This window comes from Sus scrofa, chromosome 15 (genome assembly GCF_000003025.6).
Source record: "Sus scrofa isolate TJ Tabasco breed Duroc chromosome 15, Sscrofa11.1, whole genome shotgun sequence".
Taxonomy (NCBI): domain Eukaryota; kingdom Metazoa; phylum Chordata; class Mammalia; order Artiodactyla; family Suidae; genus Sus; species Sus scrofa.
In genome coordinates this window covers 8,308,816-8,326,587 of record NC_010457.5, presented here as the reverse complement: position 1 = coordinate 8,326,587, position 17,772 = coordinate 8,308,816, and the positions used below count along the sequence as shown (strand labels likewise).

The 17,772-nt window shown below is 37.7% G+C and overlaps 1 protein-coding gene across 6 annotated transcripts in view; it reads left to right on the top strand.

The window, feature by feature from the left end:
* ARHGAP15 (Rho GTPase activating protein 15) overlaps positions 1–17,772 on the top strand; it is a 619,196-nt gene that overhangs the window by 485,207 nt on the left and 116,217 nt on the right. For all 6 annotated transcript variants that reach the window (XM_021076338.1, XM_021076339.1, XM_021076335.1 and 3 more), the window contains one exon: positions 4,385–4,519. In XM_021076338.1, coding sequence (XP_020931997.1) covers positions 4,385–4,519 — 135 coding nt within the window. The remainder of the gene's footprint in view (positions 1–4,384; positions 4,520–17,772) is intronic.

Below are 17,772 nucleotides of genomic sequence, written 5' to 3'. Positions count from 1 at the left end.
CACAGAAGTCCCTTCAAAAAAGGACATTTCAAGGTGGATTTGAATGTTTGGATATAATATTTATAGTTTTGTGATATCATAAAAGTAAATAATGACTTTGGATTCTGGAGCTTAACCTGTTTAAGAGCTTTTTAAGTCAAAAGCCAGGACCAAAATGAATTCACAATAGCCTAATTAGAGGTCCAGGAGAAACCAGCACAGATGATCAGTGTGGTGGTTGTGATTCAACCAGACTTCTTCCCAGTGTTGAACTCCAGCACGTAAAATTTTTGTTGAGCTCATATGACAAAATTCATTATGCTGAGGTAAATCCTCTAAAACAACCAAGATCATTAATGATGTTTGCTCAGTATTTCCATTGCTTTAATCCCTAATCTATTTTGCTTTTTGGCCTTTATTCACTTTCCCCATCATAGTGGTGTCCTGTATATGTTTGGGGTTTTTTTTGCTTTCCAAATGTTTTCCAGATATATTTTCTCATTTGGTATCAACAACTTTCCTTCCAAATATCTTCATTCCACAATAAATAAATAGATATGCAATGAAGGAGAGGTAAATCTAGGCCTGTTGTTTTGTATAATCTCTTTCTCACTCTATCATATTTCCTCTTCACTCCATCACCACATAATAATTTCCTCCATCTTCTCTCTCATTCCTAATGCAGTTTCTTTTTATTACTAGTTTGCTTTGTATGTGTTTGTATAAGAATCTGTTCCTTCTATAAATAAGTAATTATGAGAGGTCAGAGTCAGTTTCCAGGTAAAAACATAGCCTCAAGTCAGATATTTAGAGATAAAATATAAAAATCACTATCTTTGAAGTAATAATTGATCTACTACCACTGGCAGTTACTAGTGTTTGCCTTTTTCCTTTCAGCTTCTACCAGCCAAGATTAGTCTGACCCTAGCAGTTTTGAGGGGAGGCTTACTGGCTTCTTACCCTAAATTTATCATTTGTCACCCATGGAAAAGTTACTAAGTCTACCCACACCTCATTTTATCTATATGTAAAATGGAACTGATGATAACAATAGGATGGACCTCATTCTCTTATTGAAAAAATATATATTAGATAATAAATGCAAAGTACATAGCATAGTCCCTAGTATAGTATAAGCAATGAATAACGGTTGGTTATTGTTTCTGTTGCAGAGTCCCTGAAATGTAGTTGTGTGAATTTATATCCTTAAGAGGTTTTTATTTTGTCAGCGATTACCAACTCTTTAGATCATATTAAAGAAATCTCCGTATGCATATATCTAGCTTTCCAGTTCTTTGCCCACCTAAGGTAAACTTCATAAATCAATGTTTATTGAGTAACTTTTATAGGTGTTCAGGCTCCATTGTTGTGGTTCTCAACTGGGGATAACCTTGCACCACCAGGAGATATTTGGCAATATCTGGAAATATTTGTAAACAGCAGCACTGAGAAGTACCACTGGCAGTGTGGGCCAAGGCCAGAGATGCTACTAAATATCCCAGAGTGTACAGGATAGCCCCCCAACAAAGAATTGTTTAGCCCCAAATGTCAGTAGCACTTCACTATGGAGAAATCCTGTTCTATTGAAAAGGGGGGAAGTGTGAGACATCATCACTGCTAACAGATTAGTTAGAAAATGCTAATCAGATAATACAAATATATTTGTTACCTCTTAACGTGGAGACAAGGTGTGGTCACTTCACCTTCAAAACTAAATTCATGAGACGGTATAGAAAAATGGACAGATTTCATATTCAGATAATCACAGCATCCTTGAAAAATATGCCTGAAGTCTTTTGGCTTACAAGGAATCTTAACCTTGGTTGTTTATGAAAAACTTAATGTAAAAATTAGGTATTATATACCAAAAGACTCTTTCCAGCTACTTGCCGTATTATTTATTGAAGCTACTTGTTGAGGAGCTACAAATAGTGTTTTTAAAATGAAAATTACATAGTAGAAAGGCTAGTGTGTGTAACACAAGTTGATATTGATATTATATTGCATTTTGAGTGGATATAATCCAGCGGTATTTATTGACTGATAAATTTTCTTTTTTATGTATGTAGAAGTACATACAAAATCATTTTCACAATCCATTGATGTTTATGCGGAGGTGACAGACATCATTGGCATTTGCCTTTGGTTAAGCAATTATTTATTCTTGCTGTTTTCTGACTGAAGACAAAATCATTCTCTTTTTTACCTGCTGAACACTTGCCTTTGGTGATCTTAAACCTAGGCACCAAAATGGCATTTTGTGTTGGACTTTTGTGATGCATTTTCGGTGGAGATAGTTGTGTGTGTGTGGTGTGTATGTATGTATTTAGGTTTCCACTTAAAGTTCAGTGCCAAAGCTACCATACTTATACATTTTCTAAATGTGTTTTAAGCAATAAGTTGTACAACATTTTTAGAACATGTGTTAAGCTATTTCTCTAAGAATGAAGCTCTTAACAAAACATAAGCACTCTGCATGAGATCTTAGCAGCAAAGTGCTTAAAAGATAAAGTAAGAATTGGTACCATGGGAAGAACACCAGCTGTAGAGCGCACAGGTCCATTATGAGAAGTATGGTAGTGGGTAGGGAGAAAATGATTTAATCAGGAGTAAAACCAATTTTATTATAAGGGCACGCAGGGGGTGTGGCACCATAGTGAGAGGGACATTTCAAAATATCTGACAGATTTCAACAATGTGAAAACCCTGTTCTTTAAAGTGACAGTAAACCCCATCAGGTTTTCCTTTTTGATGCTATTGTTAACAGTTGACTGTTTAAAGCTGGCCTGCTAAGATGCTGTCGTCCTATTTCAATAGTGTGTAGCCAAATAAAAGACTAATTGTTGAAATACAATCAATCAAAAATGATTGCAGTGCACAGAGAAGGTCTCCTCTGCTGATTTTGTTGTGGATCAAATTATTGTGTTATGATTGGGGTAGGAATGAAGACTGAAAGGGAAGAAGAAAATAGCCCATCTGCAATAAACAGATTCACCTTCATTCCTTCTCTTTGCAAACATCCAATTGAGCAGGAACATCACTTGCTAGCCCTGGGAACAATAGTCCATGTAGAAAAGAAGATCTGATAAAGATTTTGGCTAATATTTTTAAAAGGACATGAACACTATTAACAAAACAGCCCATGCAGAGATCCCCTACAGTGACAATTCTCAGCTTTTCTTACATTTTGGTGCAAATTCTCCTCTGCATTCATAAAACTGACACAAGCAGGCATCTGAATGTGAGCCCAAGACATCAGTAAAGAAACACAATTCCAGTTGACCAAATACCTATTAAGTTCTTGCCAGGATACTCAGCTTTTCTGTTAACCTCTAGGTTGTCTCAAATGATTAGCTTTAGTTTTCATTAAGCCCAGAATCCAAAATCTTTTCTGTTGTTTGTTCAGAAAGACAAATACTATGGATCAGCAGCAATGCTTTTATGCCTTTTCATTTTATGTAAAGATGTCACTTTCAGACCCTGTTACATCCCCTTTTTGGGTGAGAATGATTCCAGACTTTCATATTGAAGGCAAAAAGGAAGGAAATAATTGCCCAGCATCTCTTTATTTCTTCTAAGAACTTTATTGTGGCCTTTATTTTCTTTAATATTTAAATGTCTCAACTCACTCAAGCTTCCCAAACAAACATTTCTGTTGTTTCTAAGAGGAGTTGGTAAGCACTTGTGGTTTGTCTTTAGTGTGTTATCATTTTTGACAGCTTTGCATAGCCTACGTAGGCCAACAGGGGTCTGTCTAATATTGTTGCTGGGCACATTTTCCTCACTGAGATGAAAACTAAAAAAAAGATATTTTTGAAGCAGTAAGAAGGAATTAATATCCTTTCTCACTCAGTATTCTATTCCTTGCTGACTTTATATTCAGCAAAAGAAGGAAAAAAGTGTTACCCATTATTCCCTTGTACATAGCAAGGCTAACACATGTAAAGCAATAACTCATTTTCTATTGCCATGTTTAGCATATGTCTCCTGTTGGCTCAGCAAGGCCTTTAGGCCGGTCCCTTGAGCCGGCCATCATTGGCAACTCTTAGCCCCTCGGCCTCAAAACCAAATAGCTTTGAATCATGTTGAGCTGTGATGCTAATTTTTATACTGATGCATTATGGGAATAAATGTATCTGACATACTGTGTCAATGGCACTGTCTCTTTGTGTCTCTTGTTTTTCTGTTAGCTGCATTCCTACAGATGGTATTCCATTGAAAATGTTCCCTTCCTACAGAAAAAAAAGGGGAAAAAAAAAAAAAAAACATGCACAGCACCAAACCTCTAGGTGCAGAAGGCTGTTAACGGTTGCTGATGATAGTAGGCAAACATTAACATAATAATTAGTGTCTTGTAATTGTTTCATTAAAACCAGTTGTTCCATTTCTCCTCGTGTTTTCCCAGAAGAGAAGCTGAATTTGGACGACAGCCAGTGGGAGGACATCCACGTTGTCACCGGAGCACTGAAGATGTTTTTCCGGGAGCTGCCTGAGCCGCTCTTCCCTTACAGCTTCTTTGAGCGGTTTGTGGAAGCGATCAGTAAGTACCTCACAGACAGGATCGGTTGGTGGAATAACCTGCAGTACGGAATTATTACTAAGTAAATAACGAGAATGATGAGACTAGCAGTCGTGGAGATAATAATATCTCCAGTGTTCCACAGCATTCATTTTAGTTTTTGTTTAGTTTTTTCCTAATTAGAAAAAAAAAAAAAAAAAAAAAGTCGTCCTATTTTGGATGACCAATTTTCAACTAAGCCTTCTCAAACAAAAACAGTTTCTCAAGGAATTTGCTGTAAAGGGATCTCCTTTCACATCCCTAGCCCATACCTTTAATGCTTTCAGAATCACAATGAGTTTAACTGAGGACAAAGGATTTTGAAAAAGAACCAAAGCAAATTAAATATTACATTTCATTAAAGAGATGTTAAGTCATCAACGGAGGTATCACCTTCTCTAGGTTCGTCCCCCTTTACCCCTCAACACTAGTAAAGAGTTGGCTACAATCTGTTTACAAACAGTGTGAATATTAAGTAATGGAAAGTTTCTTCTATTACATGTGTGGCTTAATGGGAGGTTGACTGCATCACTTACTAGCCAGTTGTTGTTGTACAGCTATAAAGCTTCCTTTCTATTATTTTCTCATTCATAACACATGAACACACATACACATACTCTTGAGTAACAGTGAATGAATGATTGAGTGAATGAATGAATGGAAATCTTTCCAAATGCAAGGAAACGTCTATTGATTCTTGGAGCAGTAACGACTAAGTACGTCTCTAAATTTAATATCTTAGGATATACTTACAGTGATTGTGACAGCTTGGAAAAAGTTTCCTGGCAGGCAGGCTGATTCAAAGAGGAAAAAGAAAGAAGAAAGAAAGGTAAAATTAAAAAGCTTGCAAGCCTGGCAGGAGCTTAATTAAAGTCCAAATGAGAAAAATCTCCAAGAAAAAAAAAAAAAGCTCTACTTAGGAGGTCTGATCTTGGATGGCTGTGTATACAGTGTTTCCTTCCCATTAGGGGGAGTGGGAATTTGGGGAGCCCATTGGAAACAGCCCCTACATATGCCTTTTTATTCTGTTTTTCATTTCAAAACAGTTTTGTCGGTTATTTAAAGCTCTGGCAAAATGATATCGAGAGGAATAAAGCAGAGTTTATTCTCCCAAGGTCTTTCTCTTGCTGTCTGCTCACAATTTCAGGTGTCATTGTTGTTGAATAGAGTGGCAGTGCTTTAACTATGTATTTTGAAGTGAGGCTGAAACTCTTATCTCCTGTTAGCCTTTTTATTTCATGATCCTTTACTTCTCAAGAACAACATTTTATAGTTTTCAGGCTCTCTTAACTTCTTTTTAAAAGGAGGAATAAAGAAAAAATAAATAAGCATGAATTTTCATAAAAGCTTGTTCTAATATTTTATCCTGGGACCAGGAAAGCGTGGAAGATTCCTCACAGTGCTAGGACAGTGTTCTGGTAAGAGATTGGGACCTCTTGCATTGGGGTTCCTGTCTCTGATCATGCTATTTTTAAAAATCATACAAATTTCACATCAGTCTCCATACTTTTAAGTGAGAATTGTCTCATTTGGAAACATACTTGTTTATGTGCTGATCTGAGGGCTGTGACATAAGCGAGGCGTCATTATTCCTTCCTTGAGTTAATCTGATTCTGAAGATGTTTGGCAGTCATTCCCTTAACCTAAGAGATATGGGAAGCGGGCCCTCAGATCCGTGTGAGGATGTGTCTTTGGAATTTCCATAAAGAGTAGGACCATCTCTGAACTACTCTAGACTCAACTCCAAACTGGATAGAATTTCAGAAATACTTTCATGGTCAGAATTGACCAAGGCAGAGCTGGGGTAGGCAGCATGCTATTGTGACTGATGGCTACTACAAGACTTTTTTCCAACACCTGTAAAATTGATTATGGTGAGAATGAATGAGATAGTGTTTTAGAAAGTCCTTTAAAGATGTAAGATACTGTACAAATACTAACAGTGTTTCTCCAGATGAGCTTTGTTTGAGAAAGTAATAGGGAAGCAAAGAAGTGGGAGGTTTTCCTTCATTGTTCAAAGCAAAGAGACTCGATCTGAGCAATCTTTCCCTACTTAACTAAGGTAGTACTTATTGTTTTTTTAATATGTAAAATGGAGAGACTAGCCAGAGGGTAATATGAGAAATTTGATGTTGGACAAGGACAGAGGCTTGCTAATTCATGCATTTTGGACATTACCTTGGCATTAGTTCTTGTGTTTTTAACTCAGTTCAAAGTCATAGTTCATATTTAAATACCTTAAGCAACAAGATAATGGCCACACAGTTCCTTGGAAATGACAAAACCACACCAAAGGAGGTACTTTTACCCCATTGCACACTAATTGAATAAAACAATCTTTCAAAACTGTAAAGACATTCATATCCAGTCCCAGAATGGTGCTGGTCTTTATCATGGCTCTTACTGCCTCCTGTAAAATCTGTGCTTTGAGTGGCTCAACAGACCTGCCCCTGAGTTCTTGACTTTTTATGAAAAGGAATCAGCCAAGTTAGGTAAATCCACAGGAGAGATGTCCATATATGCTGGCTCTGGGCTTTGTTGACCATCTTCATTCTTCACTTTCTTGCTCTGGACCTTTGGAAGGTTGACCCTAGTGAACTGTGTTTTAGAGACGCTTTTGAAGGCTACATTCCTGCTGCTGCAACCAGTGGAAGCCACCAGCAGTGGGTGGCAGAGAGAGGAGGAAAGAAAAGGCCAACCAGTGTTTTACTTATCTTCCATCCCCTCTCCCTTGCCCACCTGCCTCATGTAGCTTTTCTACCTGAGGTTCCATCTCCTATATGTCTTCAGCTTAGATGGACAGGCCTATTCTGGTTCCAGCCTCCAGCTGGTGATGTAGATCCTCCTCCCTTTGCCTCTCCAGCCTGGCAGTGGCTTCCTGCAGTGGCCAGTTTCTTGGTTACTTTTCTCTTCCTTATTTGGCCTTGGGCTTCTTACAACGTGGGTAACCAGTTCCCTGTGTCAAAATTATTCTCTCTGTTGGTGTTAATGCTTGAAGTGGTGTCTGGTCTTTGGTTAGACACTAGCAAAACACCACGTCAGTCAATGTCATGGTTCATGTAGCTATAACATTATTTTCCTTTTCTGACTCACTACCCCAGACCAGTTTGTGAAGGCTTAACATTTCTATTTGGCCTGAAATTGAGATCTTCTGTTACCCTTTCATGACAGAGTTAAAAGTGAATAGACCAAAAGGAATTTTACATCCAACTGGAATGCTTTGCTTCTGAAGAGGAAATGTTATTTCATGTAAAAGCAATTAATGCCCATTTGTGCTTTTTGAAATACTGTTAATTTTTATTATATGTTTGAAAGTCATCATTACATATTCCAAGAAGAGGGAACAGAAGGCATTTACTTTTTAAAGTAGTTTCTTTTTGGACCAAAAACAAACATTAATATGATAAGAACCTGCAATTGCCATAGTGATCCCTTGTCTGATAACACTCATTGGGGTAACAAAACCACGAGTGATAGTTTTATATTTCAGAATCTAAGTACTGCAGCTATTGATCTGAAATTCTATACTTGAGGTCAATGCAGCTGGGTCACCTGCAGGTTATTTCATGGGGATTTAACCCACTGACTGCAAGGATTTAATTCCCTGGAAATGACTTGCGCTGAAGGTATTATTAATACTGTAAACGTGAACTCAGTACAAAAAAACACAGCTTTAGAGTTTTATGATAGGTGATGCAATCTTGCGGCTAAAGGCCTGCAGGGGGTCTGGACATTTCCAGTACATCTAAATCCTAGGAAATGTACTAAGTGTACCTCTCTTCCCATCTCTTTTGTTCTGATACCTCTACAGATCCAAAAGGAAAAACCAAAAAACAGTGTCTTTTCTGTTTTGATTTCTGCATTTTTCCAAAATTCCTGGGAAAGGGAAAGAGGTGAGGAAAACTTGTTGGCATTTTTTACAATTATCTAATTTATTTCTGAAAATAACACAGGAGACACAAAAGAAATGGAAAAACCATGTGGAAAATAATTTCTAGCTCATGAAGTTACTGTGAGAATTACATAACATAACATTTTCCTTACTCTATATTAGGTGCTCAATAAATGATTTGAAAGAAATTCACTTTTTAGAGGAGTAAAGCAAGTCACAAAATATTTCTCAAGTTTATGTGGCTCAGAAGATTAGGTTTAGCATTAAGCTCCAGACTCTAAAACATAAATACTTTCCATTACTCTACATTGCATTTCTGGGACTGTTTATCTAAAAAAAATTCTTGCTGGGAGAATAACTAACTAACTGTAGCCAAATATCTGTCTTTTATACCATCCTATATAAGGCCTATATCCTGTATCAGTCTATGTAAGATCATCTCATTTCTTTTTTTTTAAACCAAGGTTAGAATTAAATGATAAAAAATTTTAGTGTTAGAGTTTGAGCTTAGAAATAAGGTAGAACTTTCCAAGAGTGAGAAATGTTTCAATATTTACTACTAGAAAATAAAAGCATCAGTGCTTTATATGTTGCCCTCTGAGTACATTTTAACCCTCTGCTGTATTAATTTTTATAACCAATTATTCACTCATCCTCTTTTGAAATTCATGTGGATACATATACAATGTTATTTTCCTATTTCATATGAGTATCTATTTAAGCTTAGGTGTTATTAATATTCCTTTTTATAGTTTTTCACTTATATCAAATTATACAATGTACTAAACCAAATTCTACAGAGGAGTTTATTATGGGAAGTGGTGGATTGGGCCCTATGACTTCACTTCCCCAGGCTTACTTATCAGAGGAAACCTCCTGTAACTATTTCAGTTTTTATCTCTTCTAGTGGTTACTTTCATAACTCTGGATAATAGCTCTACTTATTGACTTAGCAACTATAGATAATACCTAATATATTAATTTATTCTATTTCACCTCTTCCAATATTGGGTAGTCACATTATTATATTCGGACGTTAGATAATACACATAAACCTCTGTTTCTTGCTTCATTAACATTACACAATATCGACTAACTTCCCTTTGTTAGATAAGTATATTTTCCTTTCCCTCTCTTCCTTTCTTTCACAATCCCTGATCATTAACTCCTTTAAATCTTTCTTTTTTAATTTTTTTTTTAAATTTTAAGGCCACACCCGTAGCATATGGAGGTTGCCAGGCTAGAGGTCAAATTGGAGCTGTAGCCACCAGCCTACACCAGAGCCATAGCAATGCTAGATCTCAGCCATGTCTGCAACCTACACCACAGCTCACAGAAACACTGGATCCTTAACCCACTGAGTGAGGCCAGGGATCAAACCTATGTCCTCATGGATACTAGTCAGATTCATTTCTGCTGAGCCATGACAGGAACTTCAGCTCCTTTAAATCTTAATGATTGTCTGTCTGCAGTGATTTGACCAATTAAAAAACTAATAAACAGCATTTATGTTTGCATTATTATGAATCTGTAAGTGTTACTCACTGCCTGACCAAGTGGTTTCACAAAGATTCCTTCTTTAGAATTCACTGTCACAATCCCTACACTTATAGAATATTTCTCACCAGGTCAAACAGATCTACTTTATTATACTTCAAAAATTGTTTAAACTATTGCTAATATTTGGCTCCTTTTATAGTTAGTGTTTGTCTTGTGTAGATTGTATATTTTTTTTCCTGGAGTTTGCAACTGCTTTCTTTTGCTTTCCTTTTTCTTTTCTTTTTTTTTTTTTTTTTAATAATTTCCTTACTCTTTTCTGACACAATTATACAGTCTTGTTTTTCTAGGATGCCCTCTCTCTAGAGCCTTCTGTCATTTTATTTCCTATTAGAATGGTGCTTCCAGGACTGCTTCAGGGTGTCCAAACAGGGATTTCTTTCTTTTTTCTGAGTTAGAGCCATTGATTTCTAGAGGACATGTGTATTAGTTTCCTATTGCTGCCATAACAAATTACCTCAAACTCAGTGGCCTAATATAACTGTTATTTATTATCTTATATTTCATAGTGTTATAGTATAGGAACTGAGCTAAATTCAATACAGAAAGGCTGCCTTCTTTTCAGAAGCTTTAGATGAGAATCTACTTCCTTGCTTTTTCCAGCTTCTAGCAGTTGCCAGCACACCTTAGTCAGTGGTTCTCTTCCTCCCCTTCACAGACAATCACATGACATCACATCATTCTGACCTGTTCCATAGTCACATTTCCCTCTGACTTTCTCCTCACTCCATTTTCCACTTTTGAGGACACTTGTGATAACATTGGGCCTACTTAGATTATCCAAGACGCTTCCCCATCTCAAGGTCCTTAAATTAATCATATCTACAAAATCTCTTCTGCCACATAAGATAACATACTCATAGGCTCTGAAATTAAAGTGTGGACAATCATTATGGAGAAATTTTTTTTTTTTGGCTACTACATTTTTTTCCTTTCTTAGTTTTTACAGGTGGCTCCTGTTCTACTTCCTTGTCACGAATGCTCTTAACCCATCTATTTTCATCAGTCTTGTCTCAGATCTAAGCAGTCATTAGAGTTGAGGTAATAGTGAAACTAGATTGATTAGTAGATGAAAGGGAAATGAGAAAGGACCTCATGAATTTCTGGACAAAATATTTTATCTATTATCTGTGAGGGAAAGACTTAGAGATTTGTCTTAAGCCTGGACCAAAGCTCATTTATTCAATGACTACCTGACAATTTCATTTTGGTTACCTTCTTCACCTCAACTTTTTTTTTTTTTTTTTTTTTTTTTTTGGCTTTTTGCTATTTCTTTGGGCTGCTCCCGCGGGCATATGGAGGTTCCCAGGCTAGGGGTCTAATCGGAGCTGTAGCCGCCAGCCTACGCCAGAGCCACAGCAACGCGTGATCCGAGCCGCGTCTGCAACCTACACCACGGCTCACGGCAACACCGGATCCTTAACCCACTGAGCAAGGGCAGGGACCGAACCCGCAACCTCATGGTTCCTAGTCGGATTCGTTAACCACTGCGCCACGACAGGAACTCCACCTCAACTTTTTGATGCTCATTTTAGAACATAAGTTTGGGTTTGTTAATTTGTTGTATTCTAAATTTCCAAAGTTGCCTTTTGTGCACAAAAGTAATTACTTTCCATCCCATTCCGGAGCAATGCCCTTTGCATTTCCTATCACAGGACTGCAATAAATGCCAACTCCATGATCAAAACCACCTTATGGTTCCAATATAAATGCCATTGTCATCTTTTTCCATTTCTCTTAAGCAAATATTATATACATATGAAATTTTTATTATATATCATGTTTATTATGTATCATGGTCATTATGTATATATCATGTTTATTTTATTATGTGCATATACATATATAGGTATGTATTTATGTCCATAACACATGGAAATTAGGCAAGCCAGCAATAAACTGAGACAATGAGGATACTGCATACAAGTCTTCAGTGTAAAGGTTGTAGTTAGACATGTATTTGAACACAATATTTAAAGCTCATTGGTAAACACTGATTAATTAAAGAGTAAAACAAATTGTGAGAAATGGTATCCATAAGAGTGAATAAGCATCTTGAAAATTCAGGCTATTAGTCACCAAAGGTAGAGCATACCCCATGCCTAGTCCTTAACTTATCCTACTATATATCTGTCAGTCACACCCTCGTCATATAAAATGATTTAAATTAAAGACATTGTCCTATGGCAGAAGGTATCTATTACGTGTCTTAACATTCTTTCCCCTATGCCTAGCATGCCATTTTACCTTTAAAGTATACTTTCAATAAATAACTAGGGAAAAAAGCTAGTCAAGTATATTTTCAAATATTTCCTTTACTCTTGACATTATCTTGCCCTTTGGTCAAACTATTTCTGATGCACCATCAACTCCATGATGACACTCTTTGGAAGAAAAGAAACAGAGCTTGCAAGGTACTTGATGACAAACAGTTGCTAAACATGGAAGCATGATAGTGACAAATTGCCTTAAGAATAGAGAATGGAAAAAGCAGGGTTTCAAGGGTCACCACAAAGAAACCAGAGATGTAAAAATAATGTAGTACAGAAATATTCTCTACTGCACCATTTCAAGGAAATTTGAAATTAAAATAAAGGTATATTTTACAAATACTTCCCTTTTACTACAGTTTCCACAGCAAGCTAACAGTCTCACAGACTTGGTGGGGTTTTGTTGTGGTAGCTTTTTAATCAGTGTGTGCATGTGTGTGTGTGTGTGTGTGTGTGTGTTTTAGCAAACTAGAAATTTTATGGCTGATGCCTAGCTTGTCTCTTAACTCATTCTAATTATATTCATAATTAAATTGTAAAAAAAAATAGTTGACTAGAGCCAAATGGCTTGCACAGGTGTCTTTTTGTAAGAATGGTTTAGTGCTAGATAATAAACAACTGGACCTCCATCTCCTTAATTTGGCTTAATGAAAAGTCCTTTATAAGTAAAACTAGAAGGTGATTCAGAACGAAAATCATGGCCCTGATGCTAAAAATTAATTGAGTGATAAGACATCAGCTCCATTAGAAAGTGCGGTGCTTGTCTTTTTGCTTTTCCTTAAAACTTTATTTTACTTGCACTTTTCTTCTATATCCTTGTAAGGTCACTTTTCAAAGTAATAAACTTTTCAAGCTGAGCAATCAGCCAGTCAGCCTTCATGAGTCAGCTTCCTGAGCATGCCTGCCTCCACCAAATAGAGATGCTTTTAAAAATATACACCAAGATGTAGACTTTCTTCTTGATACCTCAGTGGAAAACAATCATCCTGACTTTCTCCTCTAATGAGGATATGGGCGGCTAGTATTCATCGGCAGTTGTCAGGTTCACAGACTCAATAGATCTAATGAAATTGAGAGTTTGTGGCCTTTCGTTTGACAAGAAGATATCAGTCTCACTTTACATCCTTGGGTTGACAACAACACTGCTTTGTCATCCCCACAGAGGGGTTTTCCAAAAAGTTTTATGCCCACCCACTCCCAACTCTGATTCTGGCCACATCTCCAGAAAAATGCCCTCTCCTACATCCCTAGTAGGTTTCTTCTCTCTCACCCAATCTAGTGTGGTTCTAGTAATAAAGATAGGCTTAAAAATGCAACCAGCTGGACTTTTCTTTCTGAAGAAAAGCCAGATTCTTTGTGAGCTCCTCAAAGCCCTTCATTGTTGGGTCACCCCCAAGCTCTCTTACCTGAACCATCGTATTTGAGTCCATTGGTCTCTTGGCTCTTCCTGGAACGTCCCAGGCATCTGCAGGATCTGTGACTGCCCAATCCCTCCCCTAGGGGCACCTCCCTGTTTTGCAACTCACATGTCAACTTCTCAGTGAGGCCCCTTCTCATCAGAGGAGCTAACATTTCTACCTACAGGACATACCACCACCTTCATTCAAATCCTAAGTGTGCTCTTTACTACCTTTAAGACCTTGAGCCTTCACCTCGATCTCTACATCTAGAAAATGGATGCAAAAGTACTATCTTCCCTATGGGGAATGCAAAAATATTTAATGAAATGCAAATCATGACAAGGCACTTATTTACAGATTTCCAGCACATGGCATTCAGTAAACGTTGGCTAGTAAAATTAAATAATGGTACAGTCAGACTGTCCTTCAGACCACGCTCTCAAGTGACCTTCCTACCCATTCCCACGATCTTTCTACTCCTCCAGTAAAGTTGTCTCAAGTGACATATATGACCATCTTTGCTCTGCTTTAATATCTGTTTCCAGAATTCCAGGCAGACCAAATACATTTAAGATTTGCTTGCTTTTAGGTCCAGCAACTCCCACTTTCTTTCTTTATCTCATGACATTTCCCCTTTGTTCTGCTAGAAGTTCCCAGGCCCAGCTCCACTTGATTACTCCAAGGCCTGTCACTTCGTTATAGAACATGGATCTTAATTATAACCCAGACACTAACCATCATCTCCAACCTGATGCTGCCTTAGTTCTACTAAATATTCTTAGAAGTGACATTGATAGTGGCACCAGAAAAGATAACTTCAAAGTAATGCCTTCTTCCAGTTGGGAAATTTGCTTCCTTGCTGATAGTGTTCCTACGTTTCCTCTTATGGAAGTCATAGACCCCTTTAGGGTGTTGTAGGAGGAGGTTATACACCAGCCTGTGCAAATATTTGTAACACTGTAGATTTTTCTCACAGAAAAAACGTTGAAAGAGTTATCAACTGAGCCATACTCAACAAGAAGTCATTCCTCCTCATACACACATATAGATACAGGGACACATACACACACACACACACACACACACACACACACAGGCACACTCATTCTGCAGACCCAAAAAGTATCTTTTTTTCTTTCCAGCTCTCACAGCTTATGACATTCTAGCTTTAAAGAGATAAACTTAGTTATTATTTTAATAATTATTCTCAAGAGAGCTTTCATATTAATGTCCCTTGAGCTATTTTTGAACCTTGATGTGAAATCAGAATGGACCCCTTATCCCATTTTTTCTTACTTGCTCACACTCAGTCGCATGCTCTCATACCTGTCCTTCTCCACCTCTCAGGAGATAAAAGAATTTTCTTCTAATAGTTTCCAGGACTATCATGGGCTCCTTGAAATGTAGCATTTCTTCATTGGTGCACTCTTTATTGTTATAGAGGGTTAAACTTCAGAAGTGGTTTATCTACTGCGGTACTATAAATTTCCTGGGGGAGTTCTGCTCCTATTGGAAGAGCAGACTATACTCTACTCCCTGAGAATTGTCATGTGCTTTGGAGAATGGAATTTTTCCCTAAGGATTGATTCACACATTTTCTACCTACACTTTGGAAAACCGAACCATGGGAAATAGATATCCTTTTATAGAAAGCAAGTACCAGTGCTGGTTTTACAGGTAAAAATATGCTTGAAAGAATGAAAAGAAATACATTTTTTTTATAAATCTATGAATGACAAAAAATATATTGGATAATTACGAGAAAAAAAGAAATAAAAAAGATAATTATGAGAGTTTCTTTCTTTCATTGACTTTTTATAGTTTTCCGTTTAAATGTGCAGTCTCCCCTTTTGTTTCATGCAACACCTTCATTTTTCAGAAAATTGAAACCTTGAAAGGGTAAATGCAAAAAGCTCGGAGTCCATGATGACTGGTTAACCAATCAGCTCTTGACCCCTTTCTCTTTTACTTCTCACTTTGAGTATCCAGAAGGTGAAAGGTTCCCTCTTTCAGATCTCAAGTCCATTTCTCTGCCAAGTAACGGATGGGCAGACCTAATTAGTGCCATCTGTCATGCTAGCTGCAGGTTTATACTATCTTTCCAATACATGAAACAATGATCTTTTGAGCTCCTCCTTCAGGTCCCTAACTCTAAGCACAAAGGTGAGATTGCTCCTGAGGCCTTTTCCATATTACTCTCTGAATATCTAATTGGCACCTAAGAAGGAACTATAACCTCACTGAAATATTTTTTGAAGCTTCTGTTCCTTGGTTCTCTGACTTGAAAATGTTTTAGGAAAAACAGAATTATTCGGAGTAAATATTAGAAAAAACCCCTGAAATCTCTTATCTATGATGCTGGGATCTATAATGCTCAGGGCTTCCAAGAGCTGGGCCCCTAAATGAATATGTCTTAACCAAACAGAAAACCCAGAGCTCTCCACAAAGGAGGAACACAGACCAGCAACAGCAGAACTAGAAGAATCACAGGTTAGTATCAGAATCCAAATAGCATGCACTAACAGTACCTTAGTATTTTAAAAGGCCTAAAACATGAGATCCAGCCCCTGATTAGTGTTCTCCATCTTTGTCTCTTGCAGTAATTCTCACAAATTAAGGTTCCAGATCCCTCATCACTAAGATCACACTCTTCCAAGTGCGCCCTCTATAGTTTGGAAATTATTATTAGTCAATGTGAGCTGCCATAACAAAATAACCTACACTGAGTGACCTGAACAACAGAAATATAATTCTCATGGTTCTGGAGGGTAAGAGTCTGAGATCAGGGCACCAACATGGTTGAGTTCTGGTAAGAGCTCACTCCTTGGCTTGCAGATGGACACCTTCTCCCTGTGTCCTTACATGATGAGAGAGAGCAAGTTCAGTCTCTTCCTCTTCTTATATGGCTGTTTGTCCCAGCACAAAGCCCCACCCTCATGGCCTCACCAAAGTCTAATCAACTCCCAAAGGCCCCACCTGCAAATACCATCACATTGGATGTTAGGGTTCCAATATCAGGATTTGGGGATGGGGGAAGAAATGTTTAATCAGTAACAGAAATCATATTTCAATGGAATATTTTAGATGTATAGCTTAACTAGTGTAGGACAAACTTTCTTCCCTTATTCTGGCAATATCTACTGCAACACAAGATTTAATTAGTTTGAGTTTTGTTTTGTTGGGTTTTTTTGGTCTCTTTAGGACTGCACTCACGGCATATGGAAGTTCCCAGGCTACGGGGTCAAATCAGAGCTACAGCTACCAGTCTACACCACAGCCATGGCAAGGCCAGATCTGAGCCACATCTGTGATCTACACCACAGCTTATGGCAATGCCAGATCCTTAACCCACTGAGCAGAGCCAGAGATCAAACCCATGTCCTCAAGGATATTAGCCAGGTTCGTTGCTGCTGAGCCACAATAGGACTTCCTTAATTAATTCTTTATTACTATTAGTCAATTACATTATTGGAATCTAAAATTGAATTTAAAGTTCCAGGCACCAATTTTACCCATTTCTCTCTCATACCAATTTTGTGCTTTTATTTATTTATTTATTTACTTACTTACTTACTTATTTATTGTGTTTTCAGGGCTGTACTCATGGCATATGGAAGTTCCCAAGCTAGCGATCAAATCAGAGATGCAGCTGCCAGTCTACAGCACAGCCGCAACACCAGATCTGAGCTGCATCTATGACCTACATCACAGCTTACAACAACAGTAGATCCTTAACCCACTTAGCGAGGCCGGGATCAAACCCACGTCTTCGTGGATACCAGTCAGGTTCGTTACCACTGCGCCATTTCAGGAACTCCCGGTTTTGCTCATTTTTTAACCCACGTGCAGAAATATGAATGCAGCCCTCTCCTATTGTGCTCTTTTTCTCATGATCCCAGGCTGTCAAAGCTATAACCTGGCAGAGGAGCTTTGCTTTAAGTTTTGCATGTTCACAGGACTTATCTCGCCTGAGTCACTTGACAATTGGAACTGGGACCAAAATTCAAGTTTTTAATCATAAATCCTTCAGTCTTATCATTCAACACTTTCTCTCAGCATTATGACATTTGCAAATCTGAACAGCGTGTATTCTATGCCCACACCCAGGTCCTTGAA